General features: G+C 60.8%; 2 protein-coding genes across 2 annotated transcripts; one reads left to right on the forward strand and one right to left on the reverse strand.

Moving 5' to 3' along the window:
* Positions 1–541: 541 nt before the first annotated feature.
* On the forward strand, positions 542–5,965 carry PRKAG3 (protein kinase AMP-activated non-catalytic subunit gamma 3). Its single transcript, XM_051623568.1, has 13 exons — positions 542–581; positions 1,481–1,520; positions 1,825–2,069; positions 2,154–2,235; positions 2,323–2,381; positions 2,665–2,710; positions 2,841–2,895; positions 2,989–3,115; positions 3,223–3,388; positions 3,561–3,598; positions 3,820–3,966; positions 4,065–4,158; positions 5,375–5,965. Exons 1-13 carry the CDS (start codon positions 549–551, stop codon positions 5,395–5,397), a joined length of 1,155 nt encoding a protein of 384 aa, XP_051479528.1. The 5' UTR covers positions 542–548; the 3' UTR covers positions 5,398–5,965.
* Positions 5,966–6,752: 787 nt separating this feature from the next.
* Positions 6,753–12,109, reverse strand: LOC127386475 (sterol 26-hydroxylase, mitochondrial). The gene is made up of 9 exons (XM_051623567.1): positions 11,843–12,109; positions 9,610–9,800; positions 9,156–9,355; positions 8,881–9,078; positions 8,581–8,741; positions 8,070–8,236; positions 7,718–7,799; positions 7,431–7,631; positions 6,753–7,333 (listed from the first exon to the last, which is right to left on the reverse strand). The coding sequence occupies exons 1-9, from the start codon at positions 12,074–12,076 to the stop codon at positions 7,208–7,210; spliced, it is 1,560 nt and encodes a 519-aa protein (XP_051479527.1). The 5' UTR covers positions 12,077–12,109; the 3' UTR covers positions 6,753–7,207.
* Between the last annotated feature and the right edge of the window lie 7,961 nt (positions 12,110–20,070).

The raw sequence follows: 20,070 nt of genomic DNA on the forward strand, positions 1-20,070 counted from the left end.
GCTGCTCCTGGGGTGGCTGGGATGGCTGGGTCACGGCAGGACCCCGGGGAGGGCAGCAGGGTTGGGGCAGCACCAGGAGGATAGAGTCCTCAGCTGCTCTGCTGTCGCCATGCCCGTGGCTGCATCCAGCCCTCCTCCAGCACCACCGAGGGGATGGATGGGGGGGATGCTGAGCCCCGCGGCCGCTCCTGCTGCAGGTCGGGGTGGAGGCAGCACCAGGGCGGGCAGTGCCACATCCTGGCAGGCGCTAAGCACCGCTCCAGGAGATCCCTGGAGCGTGGGGACAGGTTTTTCTGCCCCCAGCCATCTCTCCATCACACTCCCCTGCTCTTGTCCCCGGGACCATTCGTGTCCCCGGGGCCACAGCCATCCCCTCCAGCTTGGTGGCGCAGTTGCCGCGGGCGCTGCACGGCAGTGACAGTGGTGTTGGCGCTGTCCCCCCCCCCGCGGCAGTGGCGGGGGCATGGCTGTCATTGCTCGCTGACACCCTATCTGTCAGGGCCCGGCCAGCCGCGGGCCCAGAATAGCAGCGCTACCCCGCAGTCAGCATGGAGCGGCTCCCCGGCCCTGCCGGGCCCCAGGTACTGCCGGGGTGGGTGGGGGGCCCGACCCAACAACCCCCTGCTTGGGGACGGGACACCCCTTTGGGTAGGGGGACATGGGGGACTGGTGTCTCCCTTCCAACGGCCAGGCAGCCATGGGGACAAGGACACGGAGCACAGTCTGCCCTGCCTGCCTGTACCCAGCCCCTTGGGAAGGGTTGGGGGACGTTGGGGTAGGGTTGCCTCCTTCCCGGAGTTGGTTCTGGGCTCCTTAGGGAACAGCCCCTGTGCCTTTGTTATTCCAGGGTGGCTTGTAAACATTGGCTCTACCAGTGGGCTTGTGGTTCAGGGTTGTTCTTCCCAAGCGTGTGCTGCTTTGTTATGGAAGGGGTCTCCTGGGGGCTGGGGGACATGGGGTCAGCCAGCCAGCCAACTGTGCTGGCTTCCTCTCCCCCTGGGGCTGCTCCCATTGCTATTGTAGGGTGTCCTGGGGTGGATCTGATGGACCTGGGGCACATGTGGGGCTGGCGGGGCTCCTGGCACGGCACGGGAGGAAGCAGGACCAGGATTTACACCTTGGTGTTAGGAGAGGGAGAGGATGGGTGCAGAGGTGCTGCAGGATGCACTTAGCTCTGACAGGAGAGGGAGAGACTGGAGGGTCCTGCCATTCCCTGCCCTGACCCAGGAGACCCCGCTGTTCTCCCAGACTAGGGACATAAGCTGGGAGTCCTGGGCTGGAGCCACCACAGGGGTTGAGTGGGGGGGCTCCCTGGAGGGATGGGAACTGAGCCCAGCCTTCTTCCCCACCCTAAAAGGAAGGTCTTCTCTGCATCGCTTGCGGGGGGCTGGGACAGCTGGGTGGGTGCAGGCAGCACCCGTGGGTGGGGAAAGAGGCCAGACTGGCTCTGCTGGCCCCCACTTGCTGTGTGCCCCCTCAGGTGGCACCACTGGATGCTGCTGCCAGTCCCAAGGACGAAGGTGGGTAGTAGGCAGTGTCTAGGAGGGGGGTGGGCTGGCTCACTCATGCAATGAATGCATTGGTTCGTTGCCCACCCTGCCTATACCCTTCATTGCCCCACTCCTCAGCTCCTTACCAGCAGTTCCTGGTGCCCCCCTGGCTGGAGAGCCACAGTGCTGAGTGCTGCCTTTGTGGAGTGGGGCATGAGGGGTGTCTGTGGGGAGCACTCCCTTCTGTAGCATCTCCCTGCTCTGCCCAGGCAGGAGGGTGCTGAGACCTGGCAGCTCAGCTCACTGGCCAGGGCTGGGGTGGGTTTGCCTGTAGGGTTCCTGGAGGCGCTGTGCCCCAGGGAGGATAGGGAAGAAGAGGAAGAGGAGGAGGAAGAGGATGGGCAGAGAAGCCGAAGACCTGTCAGCTTCATCCTGGGCAACGAGGTGCTGGGACTGGGCCCAGAGAGTGAGTTTCAGTGCCCCGATGCTGAGGTCTACATGCACTTCATGAGGAGCCACTGCTGCTACGATGCCATCCCCACCAGCTGCAAGCTAGTTGTCTTTGACGTCTCCCTGGAGGTGACAAAGCAGGGGATTGGTGGGGATGGACAGGGAGGGAGCAGGCTTGGAGACCCCCTGACCCCCTCCTCACTCCACTGGCAGATCAAGAAAGCCTTTGTGGCACTGGTGGCCAACGGGGTGCGTGCTGCCCCACTCTGGGACAGCAAGACACAGAGCTTTGTGGGTGAGTCCCAGCTGTGCCACCAGGCCCCTTCCCCTGCCTGACAGTGAGGGGTGTGGGCAGTGCTGCCAGCCCCGCGTGTCTCTGCAGGGATGCTCACCATCACTGACTTCATCAACATCCTCCACCGCTACTACCGCTCACCCCTGGTGAGTGTGGCTGGGAGGGCATGGAGGGTTGGGATGGGCATGGGGCACAGAGGGTCTGTCCCCATCTCTCCTGGTCCCCTCTTCCCTCCCTAGTCCCCTCTTCATCACTAGACCGTGACTGGGGGATGCTCTGGGTCAGCCTGGTGCCCCTCTGCCCAGCAACCAAGATGTGATCCCTGCACTGAGGGTGATGGGGTGGGATGCCTGAGGAAGGGGACGGTGCTCCAGACCCCCATCATTCCCCTATGGGGTCACCATGACCAGGTTATCTCCCTGCCCTCAGGTTCAGATCTATGAGGTGGAGGAGCACAAGATTGAGACCTGGAGAGGTAAAAAGCAGGGGACAGTGGGGGTGGCTGGGCTGGGGACGTTGTGCTAGGCACAGAGGTGGGCTCTGGGGGGTGTAGGGCTGCATGAGGGGGCTGGTGGACTCCCACTCCCACCTCTCTCCCTTGGCAGAGGTGTACCTGCAAGGCTCCCTCAAGCCGCTGGTCTACATCTCCCCGAGCAACAGGTGAGCGCCTGCCCGCTGGGGGAGAGCACACCCCGCGGGTGCCTGGGACGCAGCCCTAGCCCCCCTCCCCCACGGTGTTCCTATCACCTGCAGCCTCTTCGATGCTGTCTACTCCCTGATCAAGCACAAGATCCACCGCCTGCCTGTCATTGAGCCAGTCTCGGGCAACGTCCTGCACATCCTGACGCACAAACGCATCCTGAAGTTCCTCCACATCTTTGTGAGTGCCAGGGCTGTGTGCACACACACGTTGGGCATGCGGAGACAAAAGCAAGAATGTGGGCACACGGGTAGGTGCCAGCCCAGCCCTGTCCTGCCCCACTGCAGGGCTCCACCCTCCCCAAGCCACGCTTCCTGAAGAAGACGGTTCAGGAGCTGTGTGTCGGCACCTTCCGCGATGTGGCTGTGGTGCCTGAGACCGCTCCTATCTACGCTGCCCTGGAGATCTTTGTGGACCGTCGTGTCTCCGCCCTGCCTGTCATCAACGATGCTGGTACCTGAGGAGGGGACCTGCAACTCCCCCATCTTCTTCTGCTGGTGGTTCCAGCCCCATCCTCACCCAAACCTCCCCGTCACCACTTAGCCCCACCCGCGGAGTGTAGAGGGAGCGTGGTGGGTGGTTCCCAGAGCCCTCTCCCCAGCCCCTGAGTTGTCTCTCCTTGCAGGGCAAGTGGTTGGCCTCTACTCCCGGTTTGACGTCATTGTAAGTACCCTGTGTCTGCACACCTGGGCACAAGTGTGCCCCCTCGGCACGCTGCTGGTGGGGCACTACCATGTGCTTGTGCAAAAGCACCCCATGTGCACCAGTGCATGCGTTGGTGCAGATCTTTCCTGTGTGTCATGGGGGTTTGGTGACCCCTTGGTGCCAGCACAATGGGCTGCGAGGATATGTTGGGGCACTGAGTGCGGCCATCTCTCCCACAGCACCTGGCAGCCCAGAAAACCTACAATAACCTGGACATCAGTATGCGGGACGCGCTACAGCAGCGCAGCATCTGCCTGGAGGGAGTCCTCACCTGCTACCCCCATGAAACCATGGAGGACATAATTGACCGTATCACTAAGGAGCAGGTGAGCAGCTGGGGCACCTTGTGCCAGCACCATGCCCCCCCTGCCGTTCCCCCCGCCCACTGCCTGACCTGCTTGTGATGCTCTGCCTGTACCCACAGGTCCATCGCCTGGTTCTGGTGGATGAGAACCAGTACCCACGGGGCATTGTCTCCCTCTCTGACATCCTCCAGGCCCTTGTGCTCACTCCTGCAGGTATCGATGCTCTTAACTCTTAGCCCACGATGCTCCATCTTTCTACACTTGCACCCTCCATTTCTCTCCACTTCAGGTAGGCACCATCCCCCACCACTGCGTGCCTGTTCCCTCCCCACTGCTGGGTCACCCACACCACCTCATCATCTTCCTGCTTGGGCCACCTGCTTCCATCCCAGCCAGACCAACCCAGGAGATGGAGGAGGCTGGGGTTCAGCAGCATTGGGTGCTCATGTGGGGATGGTGGGACTTGGATGCTGCTTGTCCCTAGGAAAACAAGGGTCACAGGGGATTCTTTCTGGGGTCCTGGTGCCTGGTGTCCATAAGGAAGGATGGGGGCATCTGCCATGGAGACACTCCCAGACCCCCATCCAGGCAGCATGTAGGATGCAGGTTTTGCAGGTCCTTGGGCTTTGGGCTGGATGAGGGTTTTGGGGTATGATGCACACCAGGCAAAAGGCCTTTTTTGACCTCATCTCTATGACCCACCCTGAGAACTGAGCCCCTCCAGTGCCCTAGACACGCTGTCCACTGCTAGCCATGTGCATGGTGTAGGACCCATATGCCATGGCTGGCAAAGCCCTTCACCCCCTCCACCTGTGGTGGCCCTGAAGCTGCCTGCTTCATGGACAGGACTCACTCCTGGGCCATGCTGATGGGACTGCTCAGCCCAGTCACCTGCACCTGCCTCCACTCACCCACTGCCTGGTGAGTCCTTGCTGGTGATGGGTGGGCACAGCTCTGGCATCCACCATGGCATCTATTTAGGGATGAACTGGGGAGAGGGGAGCTGGCCCTCATGCCAAGCTGCTTCCCAAAGGTAATGATGGTTTTTTAGGGTGGTAGTGGGGAATGGATTCGGGACAGTCCGTTGCTCACCAGTTCCCCCAGCAGTGCCCAGCTGCTCCATAGAGAAGGTGACTGAAAGTGGTGTGTTAACTACACCAGACATGGAACCCCCACCATTTTCCCATCATGGTGCCTTTTCTCACCCCATCCCTGATGCCCACAGGGGTGGCTGTGTTAGGAGCTGCAGGGGGGCCACCAGGGCCAGCCCCCCCCCATCTCCAACCCCAGGACTTGGACACCAGATAGGGGTCAACACAAGACCCTGCTGTCCCCCCAGAGTTGGTCAGAGGGCTGTGCCACAAGGTGCCCAGCCCAGCATTGGTGCCTGCTGGGGAGTTATGGCCTTGCACGCTCTCTTGCCCCACAGGCATTGACCGATCCTCACTCTGAAGACACCAGGGAGGTGGCCCTGGGGCTGTGGAAGGAGGCTCAGGCCCCAGAGGCTCTCCAGGGGGAGGACCTGCCTGTCCACACTGGTCCTGGGACTCGTCTTGAGTCTGGGGCCAGATCCTGCCAGCCTCGGGGAGGCAGGGAGTGGGGAAAAGGGGGCCCGGGGTGCCTCCTGCCAGTGAGCACACGGTGGTGCTTGATGGGCACAGTGCCAGAGGAGCCCTGCCATGCCCGCAGCTGGGCATGGGGACCAGCATGGCTTCGGGGGACTTGGCCAACCCACTCCCACCCTGCTGCTGGATTTGAGCACTTCAGCCATGGCTCCCTTACCCTGGTGAGCATGATCCTGCTGGCTGTGCCCCATGCCTGGTAGCGTGGGCTCAGCTGCACACACAGGCTTGTTTGTTGTAGGGTCACTCGGGGCCGGAGCTCCTTGGAACAGGTGCAGTCTGTGCCAGAACTGGTGCCAGGATGGGCACTTGCATGGGGACCCTGTGCACATTGTGTGTGTGTGTGTATTTATTTGCTGGTCTGTTCAGCCTTGTAATAAAGCAGCCTGCTCCAGGAACTGCTGTCTCGCCTTTCTGGGGTGCAGCTGGGCATGGCAGCTCCAAAGACCTAGGCTAGGGAGAGGGTGCTGGCTGCTCAGCAGGGCTGGAGGACCCAGCCTGGGATGCCAGCTAGGGTGGCATGGGCACAGGGTGACACCTCTGCCCACATGGGTACAGTCAGAGGGAGGGGGGGACACAGGGCATGCAGACTTGATAGCTCCGTAATGGTGGTGGCGTGTGGGTCCCCTCAGGGATGCCCTAGGAATGGTAGCCTTGGTACTAGCAAGGTTTCTGCCTGCTACTTCCCTCAGTTCAGCCAGGATCTCCAAGCAGCAGGAAGGTGAGGAGAGTTTGCTGTTAGGGGACCCCATACCCTAGCCCTCCAGGAGCATGGGCAAGTAGCAGTGCATCCTCTGCCTGGGGCAGCTGCCAGCTCTGAGCCCCTGAAATGGCCCTGAATATCAGCCCCATGTCTCTGCACAGGGACTGGGGGAGCTGAGCTGATCCTGCCCCTGCTTCACCTGGGGCAAGTCCTGCCCCTGTTCCTGTCACCCCGTATCAGAATCTCAGTGAAATAACAGCTGATAGTGAAAGGTCCCAGGGCTGGCCCTGCCAGGGGACGCGATACCAGCACCGGGTGGTGACAGGCCTCTTCCACAGCATGGGGGACATGCTGTGTTATTGCTGCACTTGCTTGCCCAAAGCCACGGCTAGACCCATCCCTCGGGACCAGGTGCAAATCCCAAACCCCCACCGGCACCCAAGCCTCTCCTTGGAGGCAGGAGGGAAACAGAGACAGAGAAGTGGCTGAGGACAAGGTCAGCTGTTCAGAGAGGACCCAGACATCCTGACTCCAGGCACAGATCCACACGCAGCTACACAAAGACAGGATGAAGGAGACATTGAACGGCTGCAAGCCCCCTTCCCACTTCCACCCCCCAGCCCAGCAGAGCTTCTGGGGTCCCCAACACAGCCCAGCTGGGCATGGGATGTGGGGGACACAACCCCTTGTGGCATGTGAAAGGCACAGCAGTTCCCCAAGCTGCCTGCTGATTTGGGGTAGGGGGATACTAGTGCCCCAGGGGCAATTTGGGTGCAACCCTTGTCCCCCTTCCATCTTCCCCACAGTGGGGTAGGGAGCATCCCAGCCCAATCTGGGCAGGGGGTAGGTGCTGGGGTGGGTTTTCCTTCCTGCCCCTCCTCGTAGGGCAGTGGAGGTCTCCACTTGGCACCCAGGGTTGGGGGGGATGGCCACACAGTCAGGGGGCCTCTGGGCGAGCAATGAACTCCAGGTTGATGGGCTTGTCAGCCACCAGGACGATGCGGGACACAGACGTCACCACCACGCCACGGGGGTCTGGCCGCACCTCAAACGCCTGGATGATCTGTGGGGAGAAGGGGGGTGACAGTGCCACAGGGATTCCCTGGGGCCCCCACCCCAGCTCATGGCGAGTTACCTGGGGTGGAAGGGTCTCTACTTACCCTGGCGAGGGCCAGGTGCATCTCCAGTTCAGCGATGCGACGGCCGACGCAGGCACGGACCCCGTAGCCAAAGGGGATGGAGCTGAAGGGGTGGTGGGGAGAACCATGGCCCCGGAGCCAGCGCTGGGGCAGAAACCGCTCGGGCTCAGGGAAGTAGGTCTCGTCATGGGACATGGCATAGTGTGCCAGAACAAAGAGGGTCTGTGAAGTAAGAAGGGAGGAGATTAATGACCATGTCCAACCCCACTGAGCGCAGCAAGGGTCCCCAGGGCATGGCCCCCACTCACGTTCTTGGGGAAGAGGTAGTCTCCGATGACAATGTCCTTCTCATAGAAGACCCTGGCGTTGGTGGGAACCACGGGGTAGACCCTGGGATAAAGGGAGAGTTACCTGGGGAGCAGGACCCACCTGGAGGACGCCAGAGGGAGACAACTGCAGGCAAGACACAGGGGAGCACCTCCTGCGATTCAGCAGCTCTGTCCCTCTCCCCAGGGAGGAGGTGGATGAAGCCCTGAGGGACTGAATCCAGTCCTGCACCCTGCTTGGCTGGTGCACCCCCCAGCGTGGGGGGAGAAGGGACTGCCCCTGGGGAAGGGGCTGGTGACCAGGGCCCTGGGGCAGGGAAAGGCTGGGCTGTACCTCAGTGTCTCCTTGATAATGGCGCGAAGCATTGGCATCTTGGGGATATCCTCAGCACCAGGAAACCGGTCAGCAGGCACAACAGCTTTCAGCTCCTGGTACAGGGCCTCCTGGATATCCAGATCCCGGGACAGGTGGTACAGGGCCCAGGACAGAGTGTTGGAGGTCTGGGAGAGAGAAATGCCATGGGGAGTGAGGGAGATAGGGCCAGTACCTGAGCAGTCTTGTTCCAAGCATGCACCAGTACAGCACCAGACAGCCCCTGCTCTGGTCTGTAGAGAAGCCAGGAGTGAAGGGCAGTGAGCATGGGGGAAACTGAGGCAGGGAGCAGAGCAGGGAGCAAAGTGGAAGACAAAGGCTGTGCTGACTGATCATTGAGGGTTTGCTCCTGTCGGGTATCAGAACTCCAACCACCAGCTGACAGCTCACAGGGGCTGGGGAGTGCAGCTGAACATGGGCCCATCGTTTCCCCCACCCTGGCATGGAGCTCGGGGGATCCCCTGGCTCTCACCGTGTCCACGCCGGCCAGCAGCAGCTCGGCCACGCTGCCGTAGACCTCGTCCAGGCTGAGCCTGCCACTGGCCAGCAGGTAGCTCAGGTAGCCAGATACCTCCTTGCCCCGCTCTACCTGCCCCTCCAGCTCCTCCATCTTTCGGTCAATCAGGGTCTTGCCTGCAGGGACAGACAGTAGGACCCAGCGCTGACAAAGTGAGGGTAGCCAAAAGAACATGTGGTCAGAGACTGCTCCACTTTTGAGGATCCTTAGGGAGTCAGATCTCACCATGCCAGGCCCCCATAATCAACCACTCACCAAAGGCAAAGATGGTGTCCCAACTGTCCAGGTAGCGGTCCCAGAAGGGCAGGATCTTGCGGCTCCATCGGGGCAGGACAGTGGCGAAGATGGAGTTCTTGAACATGAGGTTGATGGAGTCGATGAAATGCTGAGTCTCAGCAGGGACCTGCTGCTTCAGGCACCCAATGCGGGTCTCGAAGAGGATATAGGAGATTCCTGTGGGAGACAGGCCACATCCAGACCCCCATGGGGATGGAAATAGCGGGCAGGGGCAAGGGACAGGACCCCCCTACCTTCCAGGGCAAAGCGGTAAAGCAGGTTGGCCACGTCCCCCACCAGTACCCCCGAGGGGCTGCGGCTCCGCTCGTCCCGCAGCCGCACCATCAGGTCTGACACCACCTCCCCAATGGCATCGGCGTACAGCACGGCCTCCGAGGGCTTCAGCAGCCGCTTGTTGAGGACCTGGCGCAGGCGGTACCAGCGCTCCCCTTCCCTGCACAGGGATGGGGCTCAGCGCCAGGCCACAGAGCAGTGGCTGGCAGCAGTTTCCCAACCCTTGGGTGCATCCTCCCCACAGCAGGTTGGAACCACCCTGGGGACCTTTCCACCCTCCGCAGCCCTTCTGTTTGGAGGCGATAGGCTGCTTGCAGGAGAGGGAGTAAAGCAAGCTGCCACCAGGGCTGTACACCCAAGGAAGGGACAGGAGCTGCCTGTCACCCCACAGAGCACAGCCTGGAAAGGACTCACTCAGTGAAGGGTCCGTAGGGCAGGCGCCGGGTGTCTCGATGCTCCTTCCACAGGGCCATGTCGCTCCGCATGGGGTACTTGCCCTCCTGCCGTAGCAGCTGCTCCAACACCACCGGGCTCCCGATGTTGATGTTCTCATAATGCCCGAAGGTCGACTTCCAGATAGGGCCGTAAATGCGCCGGGACATCACCTGTGATCCACCAGAGTATGGCAACGTGAGTGGGACAGGGCCATCACTAGGGCTGGATCAGTCCCTCCCTGCCCCAGTACTGCCCTGCATGTGTCCAGCATGCTCTATGCCCATGCTGGGGAACCCTCAGCACCAGCTGGGCCCAAGCACTCGCCTCTGACCCACCAAGCTGGCACCATCCTTGAAGTCCTCTGCAGGTGATTTGGTCAGGTGTCTCCAGGAACAGGTGCCCTGCCAGCACTAAGCACACTAGGCACTGACCCCTGGGGCAGGCTGTCACATCCCTCACCCACCCCAGAAATGCATGGGGGGCCTGGAGGGTCTTTTGGGGAAGCAAGGCCAAGAGGGGACAGCAGGGACAGGGACAACCATCCAGCACAGAGCTCTGCTGAGATGGTCATTGCAGTGATTGTCAGCAGGTCCAAGACCTGTGGCTTCCAGCATGGCCCCAGCTCTGCTCAACCCAGGGACAACAGTCCCCATGTGCGTCCTTGAACCCCCCATTCGATAAGGGTGGTTAATGATCAGTGGTGGGAGGGCAGCAGGACTTGGCTGCTCCCAGGGCAGGCTTCCCCCCCTGTGGCCACAGGCTCACAAGCCAGCTGTGGGATATCTACCAGCCCTGCTCCGAGCTCTGCCAGCCACAGTTCCCCACTCCTTGGCTGCAACCAAGGGTGCCATGCTTGCATCCCTGCTGGGCAGCACTGTATCTCCTAAAAACACCCTTCGGGGGGGAGGTGGGCACCCCTTTGCAAGTGGATCTGCACAGGGCCACGTCCAAGGGGTGCTTTCCATCCCACCTGGGCCCTGCCAGAACACTTGCAGAGAAGGGCCAATCCTGGGGGGCTGTGAGTGACCTTAGCAAGGAAGCCCTGGTCCCCATTCCCAGCGGCTGCAGGGATGCACGTGGTACAATCTCCCTTGGTGACTGACTGTATCGCAGCCTGCGCCCGGATTCAGCTGGATTCGTCACCACGGGGAGACGTTCCTTGTGCGTGGTGGCAGGAGGAGGGGGAGGGACGGGCGCCCCAGTGCTGCAGGCAGCTTGCTGGACGAACGTGCTGCGTGGGGCGGCAGGCAGCTGTGGGCCCAGGTTGAAGCCTGCCCACTGGCATCTGCTGGCAGCCAGGACCTGACATGGTGCAGGCCTTGCAGAGCAAGACTGAGAGAAGCTGGAGCTGCTGGAATCTGGGAAAAGGCACCTCTGGAGCATGTGGGGATCTGTCTGTGAGCCGGGCCGTGTTTGGAGCCTCAAGGGCAAAAGGGTCCAGCAGGGAGCTCCTGTGCCTGCCCCCTGAGATCCCACTGCCCTGTGAAAGCCCTTTCTCCAAACAGCAGTGCCCAGTGCTCTGCGGTGCCAGGAAGGCCTGGTCCTGCATCCTCCTCCTCTGCCCGGTCAGAGCTCCACGGCACTGGAAGATGCCTCCTGGCTCACGGCCAGCCAAGCCCATTGCTTGCTTCATCCGACGTATGAGGAAGCGTTGACAGAAGAAAACAAACACTTCTGCCAACCCCTCCCCTGCCAGCCTGGGCACCATCTGCCCAAACACCTGCCTGGCTGCCTGCCCCCAAAACCACAGTCCCTTCAGCTTGTCACAGCTGGGGCAGCTCAGGCTGCCCGGGGATGCCAGGACCCCGTGCGCCGCCCGTGAAACCTTTGCCTGGCCGGCTCGGGGATGAGGGAGAACCCTCCCAGGGCCACCTGGTTCTGTGCTGGCCCCGATCTGCGCTGCTGGTCCTAGCATCACCCGGCAGTGCAGGGGTGCTTCCCGCCGCCCAGCCCCTCCTCTCCCGGCCCCACCGCCCCCACTCAACTCCCTGCCGTCACCTGTGGGCTGCTCCCCTCCCCCGGAGCCCACCTCACCCTGCACGCACCCACTCCCTCCCTTGAAAAGCACCCTTCAGGCAGCCTACCCAGGAGCCCCTTCACCCCGCGCTCTCCTCCCAGCCCCCCCGACTCCCACGCACCCGTGCAGAGTCCCTAGGCCCCCACGAACCCCCAGCCCCCCCCGCCGCCCCCGGCCCGGGCTGCCTCAGCGCACCTGGAGCCGGTGCGTGTGCAGCAGGTAGCCCCGCAGGAAGAGCCAGACGAAAGTCCGGAGCAACCCCGGCCCCGGTAGCTCCTCCGGTCCCTTCAGTCGCGCCGGCCCCGCCGCCGCCGCCGCCGAGCCCCCGGTCCTGCGCGGCGGCCCCGGGCTGCTGCGCGGCGGCGCCGGGCGGGGGCTCAGGAGCAGCGGCAGCAGCAGCCGCCGAGCCCCGCCGCTCGGGCCCGCCATGCTCCGTCGGCAGCGCACGGGACGGGGCGGGGCGGGGAGGCACCGGAGGTGGTGGGGGGCGGCACCAGGGGCGGTACGGAGGGCGGCGATGGGGCGGCAACCGAGCACCGGTACCGGCACGGCGCGCCGGTAGCTGAGCATCGCGCGCCGGGTACCGCGCACCGGGTGCTGAGCATCGCGCACCGGCAAGCGAGCGTCACGCATCGGTAACTGAGCATCAGTCGCCAGGTGTTGTGGACTGGCAACCCGCCCCGGTGCTGACTGCTGCTCCGGGGTATCGGCTGGTGCACCGCAGGGACTGGGCACCAGGCAGCGCATATCGGACACCTTGTGCCAGCTACTGCACACCTGCCACTGGGCCATGGATACCGGCTGCAGCGTCCCGGGAGCTGGTCACAGCACACTGGGCACCACGTGCCGTGCACAAAGTACTGTACAGCAGACTCTGCTCAGCGTCATCACCTTGCACCCGGTGCCAGGTGTTTGGAGCTGGCATCAGCAGTACCCGGTGCCCCGTGCCCTGCACAATGGCACCATGCACCAGGTAGCTGGCACCTGACACTGGCATGGCAGGTACAGCACATCTGGCACAATATAGTGTGTGGCACCGGCACTGGTACCAGCACCAGGTCCTGCACACCGGGCATTGCAAATGGGCAGCAGGGCCTGGACATGGCTCAGTGGTCACCAGCACTGGCACTGGGTACTGCACTGGGCACCACACGTCGTACGCCAGCACCAGCATTGCACTCTGGCACTGGGTACTGCATCCCAGACCTCGCACACTGCAGCGGCAGCAGGGCCACTGGACTGGCCCTTCAGAGTTTCTGCCCTTCCTGCCCTGAGCCCTCCTACCCTGTCTCCATCTCCTGCCTGTCATGCCCCTATCCCTGCCTCGTCTCCCTGCAGTGCAGGGTGGTGCCCTGGGGAGCTGGGTCCAAGCTCTCGCAGGGCCTCTCTCAGCACCTCCTCCAGATGCTGACAGCCACGAACACAGATAGGATGCCCAGACAAGACCTGATGCGCCCAGTGCAGCTGCTGGCAACATCACCAGGAGCAGGTTTGGTTTGCCTTCACACCAGGGAGACCATGGTACCAGCTCCTGCCTCAACCTGGTGCAGGCCAAGCTGTCCATCCCACAAACAGTGCTCTGCTGCAGCTGTGTCCATGGCCATGGGTGCAGAGCATGTTCCCTGTGGCCAGCCTGGCAAAGCCACCAAGTCCTGGGGATGTGGGACAAGGTGTTCTCTGCCCAGGCACCACTCCTGGGACATGCACCATGCCTCTGCCTGGAACATGCCAGTACTGATCATTAACCTCCCTTATCGGGTAGTGGGTTCAAGGTCCTGCACAGGTTCCCAGGTTGGGCAGGCACCTCAGAGCCCCATGAGTGGATGCTCCTCAGTCCTGCCTCACTGGGGAACGGGGAACATCCCAAGCTGGACTCCACGCTGGTGCTCTCTGCCAGTGGGGCCGGGGCTGGCGATGCAGGATCCGGGCACCCCTTTGCTTGCAAACAGCAGTCAGGGGACCCCAGGCGGGGCCAGCCAAGCCTGAGCGCCTGCCGCCATCTCATGGCTGTTCACAGCCAACTCTGCAGCTCGCCCTGTCTCAGCCCAGAGCGGGGTTCAGCGGCAGAGCTCAGGTCCCAGCCCTGCTCGGGGCTGTCCAGCCTGGCACCTGCCACCCTGCAGCTCTTGCTCCCCGTGGCAGGGGACGTCTTGGCTGCTCCCAACCTGCTGTGGCCCTGTTTCCTGGGGAGTGGGACCTCACCACCTCTTTCAGTTTAAAATTATTACTGCTTACAAAACCAGTAAAAACTACAGGCCTTGTTAAAAAGTCCCTCTCGATCTTCCTGACAGAATCATAGAGTCACAGAATGGTTTGGGTTGGAAGGGTCTTAAAAGATAAAGTAGTTCCAACTCCCTTGCCCATGGATCAGGGACACCTGCCACTAGACCAGGTTGTACAAAGCCCCAAACAACCTGGCCTTGAAAATTTCCAGGGAACTTCCCTGGGAAACCTTTGCCAGTGTCTCACAACTATCACACTCAAGAGTGTCTTCCTATTATCTAGTCTAAATCTACCCTATTTCAGTTTGAAATCATCCCCCATTTTCCTATCACTACATGCCCTTGTAAAAAGTTCCTCTCCAGCTTTCCTTTAGCTCCTTCAGGTGCTTGAAGGCTGCTACAAAGTCTCTCAGGAGCCTTCTCCAAACTGAACAACCTCACTCTCTCAGCCTTTCTTCATAAGAGAAGTGCTCCAGTCCTCTGATCATCTTCATGACCCTCCTCTGGACTCACTCCAGAAGCTCCATGTCCTTCCTGTGTTGAGGGCTCCAGAACTGGACACAGTACTCCAGGTGGGGTCTCATGAGAGTGGAGCACAGGGGAAGAATCACCTCCCTGCTGGTTGTGCTTCTTGTTTGCAGTCCCATATACAGTTAGTTCTCTGGGCTGAGAGTTGCACATTACTGGCTCATATACTGTTTTTCATCCACCAGTATCCCCAAACCCTTCTCCACACAGTTGCTCTCCATCCATCCGTCCATCCATCCATCCATCCATCCATCCATCCATCCATCCATCCCTCCATCCAATCTCCAGCCTGTACTGGTACTGACTTTATCCCGATCCTGCTGCAGGACCTCTCACCTGCGGAAAGGCAGGCTGTATCATCGTGACTCTCCGGGCCGGTACCCCAGCAGTTCGGGTCGGGGTGTGGATGTGGGAGCACTGGCAGCCCGGTTCCTTCCCACTGCCGCCACTAGGCTGTGCTCCCCGCCGTCGGACCGCGGCAGCGGCGGGGCCAGCGGGGGTTCCGCCGGGGATGGCTGCCAGGGCTGCGGGGGAGGCCGTGCGGGAAAGGGAGGGGGATGGATGTCGGGTGAATCAGACCCCCCAGAACCGCCAGGCGGGGACTTCCGAAGGAAGGATGCCGCGGGGAGCCGAGGGCATTGCCGCTGCCAGGAATTCTCCCAGTGCAGGGCTAGCACTTGTCCCAGCTTGGTCATAAGCAGGACAGATGCAGGAGAGCAAATGCCACATTTATCCATGGGGATGAGGAGCTGGGGGTGACAGAGCCCATCCTGTGTATCCCTCTGCCCCAGGGATGCTGCGACTTGGCTCATCCCACAGCCACATCAGCAGGTCCTCACTGGTAGGACCTGTGGGTGCAGAGACAGGCACCATGGGGCGTCTCCGCTGCTCTGCCCCCCAACCCATCCACCACACACTGCTCGTGTCCACTGAAACAGAGGAACACCTTCTTTATGTGACTTGTGCAGTGTCACCCAGGAGCTGGAAAGTTTTCCCAGGGCTGTGTCCACTAACCCCCATTTGCTGTCATAGCCAGGGAAGAAAGTGGGGTGTCCCAGGGGAGGGCATCCCCTGACTCACAGCCCAGAAAAGCCCAGGCTGTGAGAAGGCTGAGCCCGGGGTCCTGGAGACAGTGAATAACTCACAGCATTTAACTGGAGATGGCTCATCACACCAGCTGTGTCACTGCACTGTCACTTGCTGAGTCATGAGCCACAATGGGGCCAGTAGGACTTCACAGGGGACATGTGTGGAGATACAAAGGGATGGAGACAGATCCCAGGCCCAGGGACAGCTGCTCTTCCATGTAGAGGATTCAAGTGGGACCCTCTTGTCCCTCTCCCAAAGGTCCCCATCCCCTTGTTTCTCTCTGTCTGACACCTTGGACTTGGGCAGAGGCTTGGGGAAAGCAAAGCTTTTGAAGCAAGAGGTAAGTCAACCAGCGTGGGTCCCTCCCCACACACTATGCAAGGTTCAGCACCCAGCAGCAAGCTGTGCTCTGGACTCTCTCCACTTTGTGACCTGTGGGATCCTGGTGGGTTGGGACCTTTCCCTGAGAACGTGGGAGCGAGATGCTGGAGTGAGCCTAGGGCTGGCGACCCGTTATCATAGGAGACAGGAGGCAGCCCTGGGCTGCTCTCAAGTGGTACCGGCTGATTACTGACTTCAAGTGCCTAACGAGTTATTCTAAGTCAAGTAGGTGTGAAGGGAGCTGACCTGGGACCTGCGAGAGCAGCACCGGGCTTTGCTGGGGCATCCCCCATTGCCTCTGCTCCCCACAGGCCCTCTGAGGCAGGGAGATGTCCCCCCCTCCAGCTGCTCTCCCTGTCCCTTGCTTGTCCTGTGAAAGGCTGTTTGCTCCAGCCCAAAGCAAACCTGATTTTATCTCCCAGCTCCAGTTCCCTTGGCTGTGGGCCATGGTTGATGCCTCCCACGCAGAACTTGTGAAGCCCATTCGGGGACCCGCGCACAGAGCGGGCTGTGTACACTGCCACATGACATCATGTTTACAGCCTGCAGGGGCCCAAGGACACCCCTCCCAGCAGCATCACTCCCAGCCCGCACAATGTATGTCCTTCCTGTGGCTGGACAGATGGACATGTGGGGAGCTGAAGGGAGCAGGACTGGCTGGCCACAGTGCCATGCCTGCCAGGAGATGGGTGGTTTCAGCTTTTCTGCACTGCAAGACAGTCCCCCCTGGCCTCAGTTTCCCCTCTGGGCAGTGGAGAGCGAATCCTGTGCTAGGCATAAGGGTGAACTGCTCCAGTGACATAGGGTCAGGACCTCAAGTTTTTGCAGAGACAGAAAGGCAAATTTTTTCCCCTTGGGACGTGGATGTTCCCTTCTCTCCCAGGACAGAGCTGGGCTTTTTCTGTTGCTGCCTGAAGCAGAGATTGTTGGGAAAGAGCAACAGTGTCCAGAGCCACAGAGGCTCCCTAAGGAGTGCTCAGGGCATCCTTTCTCCCATCCATCCATCCATCCATCCATCCATCCATCCATCCACCCATCCATCCACACTTGCATGCATCTCACTATCTCACAGCCATCTCTCCATCCATCTACTGAGCTTCCTGCACACTCACCCATCCATCCATCAACAAACGCATGCATCACTCTTCCTACGTATCCCCACACCTACCTGTCTATCCATCCAGCAGGCCACTCACCCAATTCATCTATCCATCCTCCCATTTACCCCTCCACCCATCCATCACCTTTGTGTTGGTGCTTGAGTGATGCCCAGCCACCAAACAGCCCTTCTCAGGGGGTACAGTGTATGTCCATGTATGTGCACACGTGTGCATGGGCCATGCAGGCCACGCAGAGCACTGTGGGCAGGGGTGGCCTGGGCTGTGTCCAGCCATGGGACAGGGGCTGGGAGCACCAGCCAGGGGGAGGCAGGGACCTGTCTAATTTAAGAACAGGCCCCGTGGTCGCTGTCAGCGCCGGGCGGCTCTGATCTGGGGACAGGTCCTCACCAACTCCTCTCGCCGCCTGCCGGCCCGACATGAAAGGGCTCTGTGCCCCGATAAGGCCCCAGACAATCAGCCCCAGGGGTGGGCAGTGTTGTGGCCAAGCCTGGGGGACCCCTAAGCAGAGAGCCCTAGCACAGCTGCCCCCAAATTCACTGTCACCCCAGTGTCATGAAGTTTGTGTATTTGCACTGGTCAGAGTTCAGTCCTGGGGACTGCCTTCTGCTTTGGGCACCTGTGTCACCACCAGCTCCCACCAGTGACACAACCCCCAGGAGGGCTCTGTTCCCAGCACCCCCCCAGCTGCCACCAGCCCCTTTGCCAGCTGTTACCCTGGACTGGAGTCCCCTGGCTGCAAGCGGCTGTGGATGGGGACCATGTTGTTTTAATAAGATCATTCTCCTCCTGCTGTGAGGTCGCAACCCTGGGCTTATGACATCACAGCACGCTGCCATGGAGACGCCAGGATGTCACAAACACGGCTCGATGACCTCACTGCAGGAGCAGGAGATGGGGCCAACCTGGGTTTGATCGCCAATGTCCTCGGGAGTAAAGGAGGGGAGGGACACTGGGAAAGTATGCGGCTGCTGAGTGCCGGGGTGTTTGGGTTGGAAATCGCCGCACTTTCCCCTCAGCGGGAAAGGCCTGTTCCTTCCTCCCCCTGTCCACTCCCTCCCAGCAGCCAGAACTCCCCCAACCTTGTGGCTGCACAGCAGGGGAAGTGGGGCACCCCCACCCCTATCCTTGGGGCCATGTGGTGGGGAGCAAGAGCCCGAGCGCAGCACAGCACCAGGGCACCAGCCCAGGGGCAGAGGGGGCTCAGTGTTGAGGCTGTGTTCCCGAGCAGGATGGGGCACTCAGGGGTGTTTTTTCCCAGGAGCAGGATGGGGACCACTGGGGATGCTGTGGCATGGGGCAGGGTGGGTTGGTGTCTGGGAGAGGTCTTCTCTTCCCCAGAGGAAACCCAAAGCCATACTACTACATGGCAACGTGATTCCTCATGGCAGCACCCTGCAGCTGGACCCCAAAGTATCTCTTGGGCCTATCCAGCTACCCAACAGCCATCCTTTCCCCAGCCCGTGACCAGCAGCACCTCCTGGGGCCCAGCCCAGTTCTCCATCCTCTGCACTCAGACTTCGCCACTTGGGAAACTGCAGCTGGTTGGGGGGACACTCGTTCCCCTGCTTCTCTGCTGCAGGGGTGCAGGCGTGCCTGCTCTCCCCTTGCATCCCCCATCATTAATTTCCATCAGTGGCCAAGCAGGGCTGGGGCTGCCCGGGGGTGGCCGAGGAACATGGCGCTTTCCCCTGATAGCAAAAATAAATACATTAAAATTCTTGCAGGAGGCAGAAGAATGCGGGACGGCAGGAAAAAATTGTTTTATAATTTGTAATAACACAAAAGCCGGGGGGGGGGAGGAAGTTGCAAGAGGCAAAGGCAGAGACAAAGGATCAGCTACAGTGAAGGCTCCGTCAGGGTGGCAGTGCCATTCTTATCGCCTGTATCTCTCTCTCAGTGTCACCACCATGGCCTTGTCCCCAAAAAGTTGTGGCCCACTTGCTCTTGTTGCAGAAGCAGGGGTGAGCAAACTCCTGGGACTGAGGGAGCAGGCAGTTACCCTCCAGCTGCATAAGCAGATAGCAGTATCACCATGCCTCAGTTTCCCCCTTGTTAAAGGAGGAATTTTATGCGACTGGGAGAAAATCTAGGAGAAAGGGGTGAACCCTAGGGCACCCCCCTTGTCCCGGCCTCCCTGTTACAAGCACAAGGCAAGGAGCCTACCTTTGCCCACCCCACTAGCCCTTCTTTGCAGGTTTTGCTGTAGGACACACGTGATGTTCTCACATAGGTGCTGGGGGCACCACGACTCCCCCCCCCAGCCCTCTCCAGCCTCATGCAGGGCTGGGACGTGATAAGGCAAGTTGCTGTGCGCCAGCCGCACCTGCTCGCTGGGACGAGGCTCCCCCTCCTCCTGCTCCCCTCTTCGGGGCAAAATCAAAGGGATTTTTCTGCCCTTAGGAAATCAGATAAAGGCTTCTCACCTGCCCCGTGCTGCCTTTGCGAGGAGGCCGGGCGCTCAGGGCGGGGGACAACAGACACTTTCAACATGCCGGCAGATGAGCAGTGTGTTGCATTGAGACATCTCAGAGCTCTGCTTGCAGGGACTGGGATCCTGGGCATGGTGTCAGCCTGTCCCCGGCCTTGGCAGAGATGTCCCCTACTCAAGAGAGCTGCCAGTTGCTGACTTCTCCCCCAGATTTGAAGAGACAGGGTTCCCATGGAGCAGGTGGGATGGAAGCTGGTGGCTGAAAGAAACACTGGTGACCTGACACGATGTGGGAGCCCAGACACTGCATCCAGCTCAGGGAAAGTTCCCATGTGCCTGTGCTGGGGCCAGGACAGCTCAATCCTGCACCAAGGGTGCAGACTGTGAGTCCAATTCTTGTGTGGGAGGGCAGAGAAGGAGCAGGTGGGAAATCTCTGCAGGTGGTGGGAGTCTCTTAACTCCTGCATCCAGGAGGCATAGGAGAACCATGCCAAGCCACAGATAAAACTTGAGTAATTCACCACCAAATGCTGCTGCTGGGGATTGAAAACGCCTGGATGAAGGGCAGAAGAGGCTGGTGATGGGGGCAAGAGGACCACTGATGGGCAAGCCAGGAGCTAGAGATGGGCAGGGGATGTGAGGTGGTAACCTCTC

Source organism: Apus apus, chromosome 6, assembly GCF_020740795.1.
Source record: "Apus apus isolate bApuApu2 chromosome 6, bApuApu2.pri.cur, whole genome shotgun sequence".
In the NCBI taxonomy this organism is placed as follows: domain Eukaryota; kingdom Metazoa; phylum Chordata; class Aves; order Apodiformes; family Apodidae; genus Apus; species Apus apus.